The 18,486-nt window shown below is 43.7% G+C and overlaps 1 protein-coding gene across 1 annotated transcript in view; it reads left to right on the forward strand.

Moving 5' to 3' along the window:
• LOC147013156 (outer dense fiber protein 2-like) overlaps positions 1-18,486 on the forward strand; it is a 43,513-nt gene that overhangs the window by 1,236 nt on the left and 23,791 nt on the right. The window contains exons 2-10 of the mRNA XM_085854774.1: positions 1,366-1,491; positions 1,644-1,766; positions 1,887-2,183; positions 4,981-5,102; positions 9,515-9,638; positions 11,157-11,282; positions 12,533-12,607; positions 16,351-16,422; positions 16,649-16,765. Of these exons, the coding sequence (XP_085710900.1) occupies positions 1,366-1,491; positions 1,644-1,766; positions 1,887-2,183; positions 4,981-5,102; positions 9,515-9,638; positions 11,157-11,282; positions 12,533-12,607; positions 16,351-16,422; positions 16,649-16,765 (1,182 nt within the window). The remainder of the gene's footprint in view (positions 1-1,365; positions 1,492-1,643; positions 1,767-1,886; positions 2,184-4,980; positions 5,103-9,514; positions 9,639-11,156; positions 11,283-12,532; positions 12,608-16,350; positions 16,423-16,648; positions 16,766-18,486) is intronic.

Consider the following 18,486-nt stretch of genomic DNA (forward strand, 5'->3'; position numbering starts at 1 on the left):
ATCTCCCCACCCCTACTGTCCTTCCACCCCTTCCATTTTCCTTGTGTAAATGTCTAATACCTTGGTTCGACATTGTAACCCTAGTGATAAGATAGCCAAACAACAATCCTCACAGCTCCCTCTCCGCTGTCTTGGGGTTGGGTAGTCATGGTAACAGCAGAGCCGGTGCAAGAAACTCGGTCTGTCGTTTTTAATTGGTGGGAGTGGGACACATTGTTATCTTGAGACTTCCACGGCATTTGTTCACTCACCTAAGTTATCGAGCAAGCCATGCACAGTGAAGCAAACAACAACAATTGAAACTGTGTGATGCATTCCATATGCACAGCATTCATGGTATGGGATGCATGCCAGATTGTCACCACTAAATTGCTAAAGAACATTATCTTCAGATCATGTACATCCTGAGAAAAGAAACAAGCTCTGGAACCAAGTTGCACCCGATGAGCTCACGAGAAACAATCTTCAACTAGAATGGGCACTCGGTAGAGCGCATACCTTCGCCTCCGCTACTTTTTCGTTCTTGGCATGAGAGTGGGGGGAACAGAACAGTGAACATTTTGGTGTTGGTTTCATGCAAATTGGTTTTGATTTGACCGTGTTATGACAAAAACCCCATATTTTGAAAGGTCGTGACCCCACTGACCTTTGACCCCCCCCAACCGCTAACAAGGGTAATGACGTAATTGTGTCATGTCGCCCATCACAAGATTGGGCAATGAATTCTGAACCTTTTGGCATCGGTTGCATGCCAATTCGATCAAAATTGACGGCGCTATGGTAAAAATACGAATTTGACCTTTCCTTGACCTTGACCTTTGACCCTATCGCTCCCAAAATCTAATCAAATGTTCCTTGGATAATAACCCATCATCCCACCAAATTTCAAGCGATTTGGTTTAATACTTTCTGAGTTATGCGAATAACACACACACACACACACACACACACACACACACACACACACACACACACACACACACACACACACACACACACACACACACACACACACATAAATAAATAAATACACAGCGACCAATACATAACCTTTCGCAGAATGCGAAGGTAAAGATATCGTGAATCACTCGTCCATTATTTGATAAAACATTGTTTTCGAGGTTGGTGATTCATTTTGTTGGAAACCTGGGAATGAATTGATACTTGTGCAATCCTCTTCCTCCCCTCACCACATACATACCTATTATCTCTTCAATTACCGATAACAGGCCTTCACAGATGAGATTATAGCGTGCATCGATGGAAATATCTTGAATGTGTGGTTATAGAAGCTTAAATCAACAAACAATTTGTAAGCATTCATTTTGTTATTCATAATCATGGAATGTAAATCCCTGCTTGCAGCACACTGGACGACTAATGAGGACACAGACGGACATGTCATCTCCCTTGCATTTCCACATCGCTGATGACACGCCGGTTCATGTGCATGTCCGAACCGGCTCTTCTGTCCAACATCGCCCATGCTTTGTACGTGCCCGATCTAACTAATAAGTTTATGAATCTTCTTCATTATCCTTTAATAGATGGAATCCAATTTTCCAAATGACTAACCGGACTGCTCATGATGAAAATGATGTCTAAAGACTGTAAGGAATTTAGTGTGGACTGCGGTTCTGCAGCGCCGAGGTCCAGATGTCCAGCTTCGTGGATCCAAGGATGGGACGGGAAAGCGGGGAAAGTCTCGTGCCCCATGGATTCCTCCCGGAAAGGCAGCGATTAAAGAGCGCACTCAGAGATCGGAGGTTATTTTGATGAAACAATTCGCTCGTACAATGCCAAGTCGGCCATTGCTTGATTTACCATAAGTCCTGCGATTTGACTTCCATTATTATGATCTCACTGCATGGCCTTGCCTTTCACAGCTTCAACCAGAGAGTGAAATTGATGACGTGGCTATTGGAGGACCACCAGGAGGGGCTCCAAGGGGGCTCTCAAGCTTGAGTGAAGGGGCCACCACAGAAGAGATAAATGCTGCACAATGGGATACAGAGTGTGCTCCCCCAGGAGCACCAGCTCCCCTGCACGTTGATGACCTTGCAGTGGAATATAAGTCTGTGGGTGGCGCAGACGTGGGCCCATCAAGGATGCGTGGAAAAGTGGTCGAGTGTGAAGAACGCCTAGGAACGTTATTAGGAGAAGTTGGCACATTGCAAGGCGAGGTGAGAGAGAGAGAGAGAGAGAGAGAGAGAGAGAGAGAGAGAGAGAGAGAGAGAGAGAGAGAGAGAGAGAGAGAGAGAGAGAGAGAGAGAGAGAGAGAGAGAGAGAGAGAGAGAGAGAGAGAGAGAGAGAGAGAGAGATATATATATATATATATATATATATATATATATATATTTTTTTTTTTTTTTTTTTTTTTTTCGTGCCAACTCACCTAAATTTCAAAAACCTCCACAGGTCACCTCCTCAGATTTTTCTGGAAAAATTATTAAATGTAGATCTATATGGCTCTACCCACCATGCAAAATATTAGCTTTCAATTCCTCATAGTTTAAAAAGTATCTATCTCTAGAGACCTTTGAAATTTGGCCCTAAAAATGCCAAATGTGAAAACGCATTTTTTTTTCAACTTCAGGAGCTTATAATTTTATAATGGACCCCTCTAGAAAGTTATTATTGCAAATATTTACTAATTGGCCTCCAGATTTTTCAATTATGGCATCAGATAGCCTCTGGGATGCATATTTCTCACTCTATAGGAAGCTAAAAATTGCTGTTGGGCCAAAACGAGCTAAAATAAGGTGAAACTATAGTAGCCCTCCTGAAAATATGGAATTTAGAATTTTTTCCTCATAACAGTGATTATAGGGTCATTATCTATCCATAGATACATTTTTGTTGGGATAATACAGTTAGGTGATGAATTATAAAAGTTTTAACATAAGCCCTTGCCTCCGAGGGCTCTAAAATGGACCAATTTTGTCCCCTGGTTTGACCATGTGGCTAGGGGTTTAGGATCTTCATTTTTTTCTAAAGATTGCCTCATATAAGATGCGTCTACTGACCGAATAATTTTATCTAACGCGCATGGCTTTATATTAAAATAAATTTTTATTTACATGCACGTTTTTTTTAATAATTATTCACTTTTTTCATATTCATGAACTTATAAATATGAAACTGAACACTCGAGCAAAGTGATACTGCAGATATTTATAAACTGGCATATGACATTTAAGGATCTGTTATCAGAATGCCTGATAAATGCATATGTTTCTATCTGTAGGAAGTTGAAAATGCCACCTTTACCAAAAATGGTGAATATGCAGGGGGCATTAACTGAGGTTATGTAACAACTTAGATTATTCTTCTCATAAATTAAGAATTATAAGTACTTTTTTATTCAAAAATAAATTCTTGTAATGATAATCCAAACATATGCTTTGGTTTTAATTTAAAAAACATGTCCTACAGTTCTCTATTTGAAGTCATTAGTTATGACATACACAACTCAATGGAGTAATGGTCTGTCACAATACTAGGGACAGCACAGTCAACCTGTCTGTCTGTTTTTCTGTTTGGAGAACAAAGGAGAGGAGGAAACAAAGGAAATGGATACAGAAAAACCTGGGCCCAGTGGCACAAGTTTGACAAGTAGATCCATTGTTGGAACCAAATTAGACCAGGAGTGTCACAAGACCTATTATACAAGGAAGGTTGGGCAAAAACAAGTTGCTGCTTTGGAGAAGAAGTAACAAGAATTGATTTCATGGAGATCAGGAATTACTTAAAAATTACTAATATTCATTGTCTCTGTATATCTGTAAATAAAAAAGCTGCTACTCTACTAATCAAATTTGTTCTAATTTATCATTTGAAATCACTTACAAAAGTAATCATTAGCATGTATTTATGAATAAATAACATCCTTATCACTCGTGTCTAATAAGAAGCATAATTACAGCACCCCTGCAAGTTCACATTGTTTTGTACCAAGTGGGCCATATTGCCATATTCGGCTTCCTAAAACTAGGAGTATGTGCTTTCTAGAGACATTCTGATGCCACAATCTGAAATTTTGTATACCAGTTTCATTTAATTTTGTATACCATTTATATAGTTCCATTTAAGATTTATAAACTTCTGAAAATGAAAAAAGTGAATAATAATTATTAAAAAACGTGCATGTAAATAAAAATTAATTTTACTATGAAGCCATGGGCGTTAGGTAAGATTATTCGGTCAGTAGACGCATCTTATATGAAGCAATCTTTAGAAAAAAATGAAGATCCTAAACCCCTAGCCACATGGTCAAACCAGGGGACAAAATTGGTCCATTTTAGAGCCCTTGGAGGAAAGGGCTTATGTTAAAACTGTTATAATTCATCACCTAACTGTATTATCCCAGCAAAAATGTATCTATGGAAAGATAATGACCCTATAATCACTGTGTTATGAGGAAAAAATTCTCAGTTGTTCCATATTTTCAGGAGGGCTCCTATAGTTTCACCTTATTTTAGCTCGTTTTGGCCAAAAAGCCATTTTTAGCTTCCTATAGAGTGAGAAGTATGCATCCCAGAGGCTATCTGATGCCATAATTGAAAAATTCGGATGCCAATTAGTAAATGTTTGCAATATTAGCTTTCTAGAGGAGTCCATTATAAAATTATAAGCCACTGAAGTTGGAAAAAAAATGCGTTTTCACATTTAGCATTTTTAGGGCCAAAGTTCAAAGGTCTCTAGAGATAGATATTTTTTAACTATGAGGAATTGAAAGCTAATCTTTTGCATTGTGGGTAGAGCCATATAGATCTACATTTAAGAATTTTTTCCAGCAAAATCTGAGGAGGTGACCTGGGGACCCTTAGATGAGTTGGCACGGAATCACCCGAGAGAAAGGGAGAGGTCCAACATAACCTTTGAACCTAAATGTTATTTTAAGTGAAAGATGATTGTATCGCTTCAATTAGGATATCTGCATCTATCAGACAGATAAGATAGTTTGCATTGTTCTTGTAGGTGTCGGCATGTGGGCAGGTACGAGCTCATTTGAAGGACGAACTGGCTCAGATCTCCGATGAGCTGTTAACATCTGCGCGGGAGAGTGCTCGTCTACATCGCTCCCTCAGTCACTCACCGAGGTGAATGTTCACATGGCACCGTTTTTAAGTTCCACAGATCGGGCCTTTCCTGTGTTCTTTCATTTTGGGCCATTAAGATGATGCCTGGACATCTTTTGAGTTGTACTTGTGGCTGGAGGAACCAATATTAAGTTATGTTTTATAAGCAACTTTTGTATTACAGTGTTACATATAGGACTGGCAGGATGGCCAAGAGGTATGCACACTCACCTCAAGGCTGTCTAGCCTGGGTTTGAACCCTGACTCAGGTATAAACTGTCATCCCAGTGTTTCACATGCAGATTGATTCATCAATGTGTTTGCCGTCGCTCGGATGGACGTTAAACTGGGCATCCCGTCTGCCGGCGGTAGTTGGTGAATGTTAAAGATCTCACGGTTTCCTTCGCTAAGAGTAGGCGAGCACCCTGAACAAATTACAAATTCCTGCCCAAACCAAAGAGGGCATGCCTGAGCGGAACAGCCATGGCCCCAGCCAATGATGCTACTCTGCAGCCTTGTGCTGCATACAAAAGAAGTGTTACATGTGACTTTTTTTTTAGCGAGATTAAAGGAAGTATTATTAATGGCTATCCATAATTTGCCACCTGGAAATGTAGTGACATGAAAATTATTGCTTATTTTAGGGTTGGCAGGATAGCCTATAGTTATTCCAACATGCTTCTGAGCTGTTTAGCCTAGTTTTTCACATGCAAGGCGATACGTCAATATGAGAGCAATCCCTCAGGTGGATGTTAAGCTGGGTATCCCATCTGCTAGCATTAGTTGGTGGACGTTGAAGATTCCACGGTGTCATTCACGAAGAGTTGGGTAACTATCACCACCACCCTGAACAAATTAAAAATTCCTGCTTGAACTGCAGGTATCAAATTCTCGTGTCCAAATCCAGATTCGGTTCTTCACCAAAATCAAATAATTTCTTCCTTGTCACACACCCAACCTGTCCACTAAATTTCATCTGGATCTGCCCACAACTTTTTGAGATATCCTGCACACAAACAAACAGACAGAGAGGGGTGAAAACGTAACCTCCTTCACCTTCGATGGTGGAGGTAATTATCCGAGCAAAGACCTTGCCCAGCATTGAGAGCAGCATCACCCTTGGGTTGTTGCAGTCCTGGCGCTCACCCTTCCCTTTCGAGAGAGGGACAACAAGGCATCTCTTCCACTCATTTTGGATGATGCCTGAGTTCCTGGGAGTGCAGAGAACTGTATGCAACGACATGAGTACAGCATTTCCACCACCCTTAAGAAGTTCAGCATGGATGTCACAAATCTAAAGACCTTTACCCCATTTCAACCAGTTGACCACAGCCTGTGTTTCCACAAACGAAGGTGGATCACAGTTGATTGCAGCAATAGGGATAGTAACACCCCGACATCCAATTCAACAGCTGGTGGATCAGCCTGGTACTGCTGCTCAAAGTTACCGGCCCAGTGGGCCTTCACTTCGGACTCTTCTGTCAAGAGCCCACCACCCTCCGCTCAAACTGCAGTACACTGAGGGGCGGGCTTGAACGAACACAATTTGCGAATTCCCCTGTAAGCAGGACGAGAAGCACGACCACGGGTGATGCTCTACCCCCTCACAGATTCCTAACACATAGGCCTCCTTGTCCACCCTCAGCGCACGTCCAGTTTTACTCCTCCGCTCCCTGAACAGCTCAGCTCTGCCATTAAGCCTGGCACTGCGACTCTAGTCAATGGTATCCAATGTCCCTTCAGAGACAAAATTATTCTTCACCCTATGGTGAGTTCGAAAACATCCACCGGCAACATCAAGGATGGTGGTTTTGAACGCACTCCACAACTCTTCAGGGTTCCCCAAAGCATCCAGACCCCAAAAATCCCCACTCAGCCTGTTCGCAAACTCCTCAGCAACCCTCTCATCCTTGAGCTTGCCAAAATCCAGCCAAGGCTGGTATGGTACCATTCTCCTGGATTCAAGCTGCAATTTCAGAGGTGCTACAAAAAGCCTGTGGTCGGTATTTGCGGAACTGTGCACTCCGGTAGATTCTGTAGTTCTGCATCATCCTCAAGCGACCATAATGAGCACATGGTCAATCTCCTTTGCCACACCACCAGCGTTGGAATACCTAGTTCAACGATGAGCCTGTGGGTGCTGAAACCATGAACCAGCCACTGAAACCATGACTTCTTGCAAAGTCAAGGAACTTAGTGCTTTTCTGGTTCACAGTTCCAGACCCATGGGGACCATCACATGTCTCATAACCATCCCTATCAGTTCCAGTCGATGCATTGAAATCACCAAGACGAGAAGAGTATCTCGCCTGGGGCACTGATCAACCACAGAATTGAGCGTGGCATAGAATGCGTCCTTCACAATGAGATCACTCGCCTCAGTCGGAGCATATACAGAGACCAGGGAAACAACACCCAAGGAGTGACGAATTCTTCATCTCATAATACGCTCATTGACCAGTGTTTACTCAATTATCGTTGGAGTCAGCTTATTGGATACAGTTACAGCAACTCCTTGGGCATGGTAACCATCAGAGTGGTAACCACCTTGGGCATGGTAAACATGTAACCCATAGACCAATTGTAGGTGTAACCACCTGCCATTATGTAGTCTCCGAACCTCAGAGAGTGCTGCAATAATGATGTTCAAACACTTGAGCTCAGATTATAACAGACAGGTGATCATTCTCTCTTAGTGATAGAACATTCCAGGCATCCACCCAAAGGGACCACCTCAGGTTTACCCAAGGAGACCGCCGTCTGTTGGACGACACCTCAGCACCACCCCGACACACACTACCTCAATCTGACCCAGGAAGGTTACGCCATGGTTTCCCTCCTATCATCAAAGATTGGGGGTCTAGAAGGCTTTGCCACAATCCCGTCATCTGGCGAACTGCACTGCGAAGGGAAGCTGCACATGAGGTACTCCCACAGAGTGTTTTCAGATTATTTGATGCTTCGAGAATGTTTTGCTGAATGAAGGGTTTTACGGTGGCCGGAGTGCAAATTCTGCCACCAATCTCCGAATAAGAAGTAACCCAACTGCAGGAGGACGTCCGCAGACACAGTTGGGTACTAGATATGGATGGCGGTTGGCTCACAAGGAGCTCCTCCGCCCTTTGACAGGTTTTGTTTTTAATCCTGCTGGGTGTCCATGTCCAAACACCCTCCTCACCAGGAAACCTGGTGGGGGAGACGGTTTAGTCGCCGCCAACCCGACCATGAAACAGGTGAGTGCAGGTTTACATGGTACCTGTAGCAAGTCACAGATCTAATCTGGCCTGACCTCACAATAATGTATTTGTATGCCATCATGTACTGTGCTTGTGCCAAGTTTGAACAAAATCAGACCATACATATCTCAGAAATGGTTGGGGACATATTTAAGTATCAAAATGGCCACCAGTCTGCCATCTTGGATCTGATTTCAAAAACCAAATGACGTAGATATGGAAGCCATCATTCGTTATCTGGGTGCCAAGTTTGAACAAAATCGGTAAATGCGTGTCTGAGAAATGATTGAAAACGTGCTTGACATCGGGGGTTTTTTTTACAACTAAAATGACCGCCAGTCTGCCATCTTGGATGTCATCTCAAAAAAAAAAAGACGTCCGTGTGTAAGCCATCATTCATTATCTGTGTGCCAAGTTTGAACAACATGGGTAAATGCTTGTCTGAGAAATGGTTGAGGACGTGTTCAATATCAGGTTTTTCACAACTAAAATGGCCGCCAGTCGGCCGTCTTGGATCTGCTCTCGAAAAAAAATGATGTGCTTTCTTAAGCCATCATTCATTATCTGTTTTCCAGGTTTGAACATGATCGGTAAATGCATGTCCGAGAAATGGTTGAGGGCGTGTTCGATACCGGGTTTTTGGGGGGTTTTTTCTACAACTACAATGGCTTCCAATCGGCCATCTTGGACTTGATGTCGAAGAAAAAAATGACGTGCATATGTATACATACCATCATTTGTCGTCTTTGTGCCAAGTAGAAATAAAATCGGTCCATACATGTCCAAGATGTGGTTGCGGATGCATGCACACACGGACACGAAAATCAAGACCAAATCCATAAGCCGCCATTTCAGACTAAGTCCAACGGGGGTTGAAAAGACAGGGAGAATCACGTGTTCATAAGGGGAATGGGGAGGAGGGGGGGGGTTAGTGGCGAAGAAAGTATTTATTGAGGATGCAGTTTGCAGGAGGAGAACAAAGGTCAGACCAAAATTGACAGGAGAGAGGTTTGAGTGCAGAGAGAGGATGCTTGTGGTGCAGGGGTGTGGAGAAGGAACACCCGTTTGTCCGACCCCACAAAAAGGTAGGATTAATTGGGGCCATGTATTTCATGACACACAGACCAATTGCAATAACCTCTCCCCTTCAGGTGAGGCTAGCAAGGTTCTGATTGAGAAACAATGCCTGTTGTGCAGAATGAACGCTGAAGCTGGGCAGAAAGATGGGCTTCTCAGGAAGCTTCAAGAAGCAGAAAAAGAAGGAGAGGCAGCAGCAACTGAGGCTGCAGCATTGCATGATGCCTTGTCTCATCTGACACAGGTGATTTTGCAATTTGGTTATCTCCCATTGGAAGCATCTCATTTTGGAAAGAATCTTTTTTTTTTTAAATGAAAATTAAGAATATATGTAACATGTATAAAAGAGGAACAATAATGGGTCCTTTCTTGCATTGAATAAATTGGTCTACAAATATTAATGTGTTGTCACCATGAAGGTTGTGCACATGTGTTCCAAAAAGATCTGGACAACTTTGGTTGTTAGTATATTTAGTATCACAAATGACACAACGATACCCTTTGTTTTATGTGATGAAGAAACTCGTAAAGTTTTCTTTTTTTTCAGGTCTGGTGATTTAATGTTAAAGAAAATGGTGACTCCGCAGGAGAAAGCTCAGTGTGTCAAATGGTTCATCGAGACGAGTTCCAACACGCAAGTTCAGCATAATTTCTGTACAAGGTATGGAAGGAATTAGCCATCACGGACTCGTATCAGAGAGTGGTACAAGGGGTTTTAGGAGACTGGAAGTTGTCAGAAACAGAAAAGTTCCGGTCGACCAAGTACAAGTGCAGCAGACGTTGAAAGAGTGCATGAATCATTTCAACAAAGTCGCAGAAAATCCATTTGACACATCCAGAGAACTGGGACTGCCAACCGTCACTGTACACAGGATTTGGCGTAAAAGACTGAAGCTTTATGCCGATAAGATGCAGATTCTGCAGGAACTCAAACTAAATGATGGACCCAAACACAAGGCATTTGCCTTGGAAATGCTTAGTCACATAGAGGATGATGAAGATTACCTGAAAAAGGTCATGTTCACAGACTTAAGCTTGCTTTCATGTATTGGTGAAAGTCAACTGGCACAATGTGAGGATCTGTGGCTCTGAAAACCCCTACGTTGTCATTGATCACATACACGACAGTCCAAAGGTCAATGGGCGGCATGGCTTTCTCCATGACCGCTTGGTGGGTCCATATTTCTTTGCAGAGGATACGGCAACCTCAATAATATCCAAGAATATGTTGGAAGGATTCACCTTCCCACAGGTTAAAGACCTGCAACCCGATATCATTTATCAATAGGACGGTGCTCCCACTCATTGGGCCTTAGTCATTCGAGCCGTCCTGAATGAAAAATTTCCAGGTCGCAGGATTGGCCGAGACAGACCAACCACCTGCCCCCCACGATCACCAGACATAACCCCCTTTATTTTTTTTCAATGGGAATTTGTCAAAGATGTCAACAACACCAAGGTGTCAAAGCTGCAGGATATTCATTCTTGGATCACTGCTGCATGTGCACTGGTGGACGTAAACATGCTGAGCTGAACATTGCGAGAACTCGTGTACCGCCTTGATGTCCTGCGTGTGACAAACGGAGCTCATATTGAAGTGTATTGGTGGCGTGTACAAAACTTTATGAGTTTCTGTATTGTATAAACCAAAGGGTATCGTTGTGTTATTTGTGGTTCTAAATATATTAACAACCAAAGTTGTCCAGGTCTTTTTGGAACACCCCGCATTTTATATTCAACTTTCAATCACTCTTTCTCTTAGCAGGCATCATCACCAGATTCTGCAGCGCTGAGACAGCACCAAGAAGTCCTTAGTTCTCAGTTGGAGAAATTTCAGGTTACAGCACATGTCCTACAGAATCTGATGCAGCAGCACCATAGACAGAAGGTGAGCTCTGGCAGACATGAGAAATTTCGTTTTCTGAATGTTTGAGTTGTTTCCTCCATTCACGTAAAATATTTGGGGGTGGGCTTTCTGTCTCACGAAATATTATCGCTAGCCAGGGCTGTGATGGCTACACTTCTTTCAGATAAGGTTGTTGAAAAGAAAATTGTATACAAGTTTTAGGCAGGTTTAACGGAACAATGACATGGGGGAAACACACCACAGCAGGGGAGAGGGATACATGAAAGGAACACTTGGAGGAAGAATGGGTGAGGAGAAGAATGAGATCAAAGTGAGGGAGAGGAGAACACAAGGAGTGAATGAGCTCGACACCAAGCTCAAACTATCTCAACAAGCTGGATACAAGTTTGACATCGATATCAAGTATAATACACAGGAAGAAGAGGAAAAGAAAAAATTGGGGATGAAACAGAGATGGAAGAGAGAAACAGAAAGGAGGGTGTGGGTATGGGGGGTTAGGGGAGGGGACACCATAACCTGGAAAGGATTGGGTGGGCTTCGGGAAGATTAATGAGGGTGGAATAGATCATAGCTGAGTCACAATGTCATCTGAGTTCGGCTGAAGAGCCGACTTAAGAAGAAGTATACAAGAATAAACTCTACCTTATGAAACTGTGAACCAAGAACAAGCACAATGATAAATGGTTCATAATGAAATAATCATATCAACCCTGCAAGTACCACTTACTTTGTCACGATCCATTCGCTTGTCCATTTACGTCGTGTTCAGACAGGCGCAGTTATTTAACTCAGCCATGAACAGGTTGTAACTGTACTTGTCACAGAACAGAAAATGTGAATGATAGCTCTGCACAGCAGTTTAGTCCTCTCAATACACAGAACTCATTTAGAGACACAGAAAATGGGAAATTGTAATGTTTATAGAGCTCTCATCTTTCCTACTATGCTCAAATGAAGAGGTCAGAAGGTACTAATTTCATGCAATGTCAGCGAGCAACCAGAGCTGGAGTTTGGTTTTTGATCTTGCACAGTTCCCCCAACTTGAATGTTGCTGCATGAAACAGGGTTGTATCAGGTCTTGTAGCCCGGTACCATCCTGATTGTTCACCATTGAGAGATGGGGCCAAAATGAGAAATAGCACACTATTTCAAAAAGTTGTGGACGAGTTATGACAAAACTTGGTGAATGAGTTGGGTACGTGTAGGTAATGGAGATAATGGTGAAAAATGACCGAAAGATAAGGTAGGGTTCAATATTTTCTCTTCTTTAGGTTCAGTGGACTCCCTTGCCAGAGCAACAAGACGTGTTGCTGCAGAAACTAACCGATTCTGAAGAAGGCAGCTCAGTAAGACATGTTTCTCTACTTCTTTTGTGTGGAAATGCTGCCAATGTATTGTTGTGGGCCGGGGACCGGTGGCGAGAACGACCACTAGGTGGGGGAAGTTACGTCGTCTCCCACCACACTCCCGGAATTGTAGGCCATCGCTCCGGATAATTTCGTGACGCGGCAGGTCGCTTAGCCAACCGTGGACGCCAATACCTCCACCACATAGCGTAGGGTCTTTTTGTCTAGAACCAATTTACCGAATTAACCATGCGGTGTCGTCCACCGGGTAACCACGCCCTCGGTACGCCTTGCCTGAACCAGGTCACTCTACCAATTACGGTAGAGTACCAACTACCAACTCCGGATCAGATGCAGCCGAGCGGAACTACCAAGGACGTACCGGCTAGAATGAACAGATTATCGGGGATAAGACCCGGCTAAACTTAGATCCGAACCATGCTGGACCAATGAAAGAAAAGACGAAAACGAACTGGGAACATTTCTCCAATAAATTGATTTACAATAAAGCGAGGAAACTTATGTGGTACTGTTGCGGAGACGGGTATCGGCTGCGAACATGACCGCTCGGTGGAGCAGTAGGGTCGACTCTACCGAACACCAGGAATCTAGATCGTACCTTTCGAAAAACTCTGAAGGTACGGGTCCCTTACCGGACCGTGAATCGTCAATAATTCCACTACGTGGTACAGGGTTATTTGCCAATCTTCAAAATACATAGAGATCCACGTGGCGAGTTACCGAGTATTCACACCCTCGACGGCACTCGTACGAGTCGAGCCATTAGCGTGCCCGAACCGTGCGCAACCCGAGCGGATGGTTGTCGAAGTCCCGTCCGTCCAATCGTACATTTACAGCGGCAACAGCCTTTATATTTCACCAACACGCGCCATGCCAAGCCAATGGAAGAAACACAGCAACAAACTGATACATTTTACAAATGTATTTATTTATAATGGGATAAAGGGGGAGCACACAAGAAGCAGAGTTATCCCGACTAATGGAGAATGCAAATTTACACACAAGCACTTCAACAATTCCTACTTACGGACGGGCCCACACACAGACGCACACCCAAAAGAAACGGACCCAAAATGGTCTTTATTATGCCTTCAGCTCGGAGGGAAGTCGAGCTGAGGGACGAGAAAGTAGCAGGCTACCTGGCCGCGTTCGCGCGGCTCGACGTCCGCACCTTCCCGGGGCATCAGTCGGCCAAGAAGGAACCAGGGCAGCCAGACGCAGACCATGCCAGCCGCAAGACGAGCCAATAACCAGAGCACGCCAGCGACGAGATGCCTTCCGCCCAGCCTCGAGAGATGCGTTTTGAACGGGCACAAATTCTTCCTCTCCGCGCTCGAGCAAATCCACACGGGAACCAGAACACGCGCTGGTGAAGACGGGGAGCAGATTCTTTCCAACCCGCTCGAGCAGATCCACACGATTCTTTCCTCTCCGTTCCTTTTTCTCGCTCTCGGGCGCGGTTCACTCAGGCTAGGCTCGCTCTCGGGCGCGGTTCGCTCAGGCCAAGCAAAACGGTTCATGACCATATTTGGGAATGGAATTGCATCCCCGAACGAATTCCGAACACGCCCACATTCCAGCGAGCGCGCGGAGTATGACGGGAGCAGTGGGTTGTCCCTGTGAGAGCGAAGATGGCGTTGTTGTTGTAGTTGGAGATGTAGTAGCCGTAGTTATTGTGAGTGATGTAAAAATACTAACTATTAAAATAACTCGGCGCATGTACATTTATTCACCCATTAAACGAGGGACGGGGACCCTAACTAAAAACACATACTTACCGACATAACCGTTCTATTGGGCCTGTATGTTTGTGTGCACAAGGCTTCCAAATTCATAACAGTACAGGTAACAGGTTTATTGGGGTGTTATGCAGGGGAAGATGAGAGAGATGTAGTGCAACAATTTTACAGCAACTTATAAAGCAGACACAGAGCAGACTTGTCACGAGAATAATACAGGCAAGATTTACAAGGTTCGAATAACTTATACAGTTTCTACTTAAAGACTGCGCCACACACTCAGACACACACTTGGACAAAATAAAGCCATATGTATGGCCAAGGACCTTTTCAGCCACGGAGGGAGGTGAGCTGAGGGCGCAGTTCCTTCGGGTACCTGATCGTTTGAGGGAAGGGACGCTCCTTGGTGTGGCACCTGTCAATGGTCGTGCAGCTCGGTCCACGACCGCATGCGTGGAGACCGTGTCTGTGAAAGAGCCCGGGTCGAATAGAGCGGAGTCCGAGGCGGGGATCAGGGTTTCCAGCTCACTCCCAAGACGACTCACTTTCCAGCTCACCAGACAACTCACTTTCCAGCTCACTCGCTCTCCCTCTCAACATGAATGCTTCAACTCTCTCAGCCCTCAACCAACGAACCCTCCGACTCTCTCAGCACTCAACTAACGAACCCTCCGACTCTCTCAGCCTCTACCCTGAGGATGGTGTCATAATTTATAGATCTCCCTCAGCGGAGAGGGCCCTTGGTGAAGCTGACGTCACTGTCCGTCTTGATTGGACGGGGCTTCCACGGGTCCGCCCTTTCTGGGCGGGTTCCGGCCATACCGGGAAGCCCACCCACTCCACACGTGCGGACTCGCCAAAAAGGAACTACTGCAAGAGGATTTTGTCTCGGACAGCGAGTCGTCGGTTGGGCGAGTAGGCGAACAAGCTTTTGTTCAGCCCATGCGAGAGGAAGGTACTGTGGTTCATAATGGAGGGGATATAAAGATTTATTAATCTAACTAAAACAAGCTCAAATGAGCTAAGATCCTCGTCCTCTTAATGATGACGTCATAAAACGAATATGACGTCATTGTGATGTATCAGGTTTGCGATAAATTATCTGTGCTAATGCCCGGCTTGATTCCCGCAAACAAAATTCAAACAGCTTGCCTAGTTTCGGAGATAATGGTATAGGCGATTTCCATTAGCGGCGATATTATGACGTCAACTTTTTTTCTAGGAAGAATTTCCAAAATCGGAGATGGTTACTGCCTGCGTGCGGGCTTTCTGCATATACATGGCAAGTTTCACGAAGATCCGATGAAAACTCTGGGTTGTGAAACAAAAAATGTCAAAAAATAGGAATGACGTCATAAAATTGGATATGACGTCATAGTGATGTATCATATGTGCGGTATTTCATCACTGCTAATGCCCTGTTTGATTCCCGCAAACAGAATTCAAAAAGCTTCCCTAGTTTCGGAGATTATTTTTTAGGTGATTTCCATTAGCGGAGATATTTTGACGTCATAACTTTTTTACTGGGAGGAATTTTCAAAATCGGAGATGGTTACTGTCTGCGCGGGGTATTTTTACATATATACGCCAAGTTTCAGGAAGTTTCGATGAAAACTGTAGGCTGTGAAACAAAAAAGTCCACAAGAAGAAGATGAAGAACAACAATGTGAGTAAGACTTAGAGATCCTCCACGAGGATTTAAAAACATCGCAACGCACCCCTTTGATTTCCCACTAAACACAAGGAGGGGTTCTATCTACACATATGCTTAACGGAATTACTGACTTCGGGACAACTGTATGTTTGTATGCATACGGTTCCTAGAACCGTAACAGTATGATGCCCTGCATTATTTAGAAAGTTGGAAAGTGATGATTTTACACTGATGGACTACAGTGAGAAAGAAAAAACTCCTTTCAAAGTCATGTCCACTTGGTGGAACTCCAACTGTGGGTGAAGTGAATCTCTTGTTCTTCTTTGCAGCAACTGTTGAAACGTGTCCATGAGTTGGAGAAGAACATGAAGAACCTCGTTACTGAGGTTGAGTTGGAAAAGGTAATGTTGCAGACTATTTGATCCTATATTTCCATGCAACCATCAAGGTCAAATATGACTTTTATCGTGTTACAGCTCAATAGCGTTTATTTAATTTGTTTCCACATCTGTTCTCAATACATTATAAACTATACACAAGGGGCCAACCGCTTATTAGATATGCAAAAATAAACCAAAAAAATTGCAATGGCTAAAATTGTGGTGGTGGCTTTGTGGTGGTATCCAGGGAAAGGTGCAGTCATCAGTGGAGCAACGCCGTTCTCTGGAGGCCAACCTAGCCTACCTGCAAAACCAGCTTCACAGCAAACAGGCTGAGAACCAACAACAAGCCATGCAAATGCTAGTGGGTATTTTATTGTTATTTTTGTGAGAATTTTTTAAATAACAACAATATCAATTGATCATTTTTGTGACTCTTGGGCCTTGTTGGAGATAACTTCAGTGTCTACTTCCTCAAAATTCAATGAATGTGTTTGGTTGATGTCAAGTCCTGTGGTGTTATCTGCTGTGTCTCTGTCTTTGTCTCTGTCTACACATGTAGGTGTGTGGCTTGTGTGTGATAGCTCTTCCATTATCCTTAGAATTAGAAAAAAGAAAAGCAGAGCGTTGATTGAAGTATTATATCCGCCGTGGGAAGGAAGGGGGTCCCAAATAGCATCCCCTGCTTTCTTAACAATCCTCTTGAGGAAGTTCAGTGATTCAGACTCCTGGCTCTCACTATCAGCCATGATCTTCTTTGGACAAACCACATTTCAAAGTTGGTCTCCAAAGCCAGCCCCAGACTTGGCATCCTCTGTCATGCAAAGTCCTTCCTTGGCACACCTGAACTCCAATCCACCTCCAAGGCCTTCATCTGCAACTTCATGGAGTACTGTTCTCCCCTCTGGGCTGGCTCCCCTGCCTTACATCTTGCTCAGCTTGATGCGATGGAAACCAAGGCCTTCAAGATTATTGGAATCTCCCATGATGAAGCTGAGTCTATGGGCCTATCACTTCACAATCACAGACAGGCCGGTGGTCTCTCTCTGTTATACCACTTCCTCTCTGCTCTTTCCATGCTTTGTGACCCGCCCAAGTTTTTGCAGGGCACACACAGTCCACCATCAAATCCCTTCTGGTGAAACTACCAAAATCCAGAATCACTGCTCACTTCCACTCATTCGTTCTTCTTTTTCCTGCCTGTGGAACCAACTTCCACGCTCTTTTTAATCTCATTCTTCCCTCCAGGTCTTCAAGACAGCTGTTCACCACCATCTCAGGTCATCCCCAATCCAAAGCCATAGTCTATTCTGCCCTCGTTAAGCCCCACCCCCCAAACGCCACCCTAATCCCTCATTCCAAATTTCCAGTTTTCCCTCCTGTGAGTTTCCTTCTGTATCCATCTTGTCTGTTCCTGTCCCCCCCCCTTCCTCCCCATTCCTTCCCACACCTATTGTTTGTCCAAGTCTGCCTCTATCTTGCCCTTCAACTACGCTGTTGGCGTTTCCCCCTATTTCTGCTGTTACTTTTCTACTGTTGTGGCATGATCCGTTCAGTGTCATGGTACTATCTCTTCCACGAGCCTCAACTATCTATCTATATATTACAAAAACTCTCATCATGTCTGTATGTATGTATGTTCCCGAAATACAGCCAAAACGGTACACGATAGCACAAACATTTTTGGCCCACCTTACTCACCATTTTCCTGTGCTGTGCTGTATCAAGTTTCGTTAAAATCGGGCAACAAAAAAAATTATTTAAAAACTAATTCCCGATTCAATCAAGTACTCTTCGGGAGAATTTGATCAATGCAAACAACCTCAGCGGTATAGTTCGCCGGAGCTATCTTTTTTTTCTTGCAATGATTTATTTTTAAAATCTCAAACATTTAGTATAGACAAAGAACAATTTATTTTTAAGGATAAAATAAACATCGGCATTTTGATCTAATACTTCTGTGTTCATTCATAAATAAAATTGTGTTTAGAAGATTACGCACAATAATTTCTTCGACTTTCTTTTCTCCTTTTTTTTTTCACATTCACGTGCAATATCAAGTTTTGTTCAAATCGGGCAACGAAA

The sequence above is a fragment of the Eptatretus burgeri genome, chromosome 14 (genome assembly GCF_056783735.1).
Source record: "Eptatretus burgeri isolate ZD-2024b chromosome 14, Ebu_testis_v1, whole genome shotgun sequence".
Taxonomy (NCBI): Eukaryota; Metazoa; Chordata; class Myxini; order Myxiniformes; family Myxinidae; genus Eptatretus; species Eptatretus burgeri.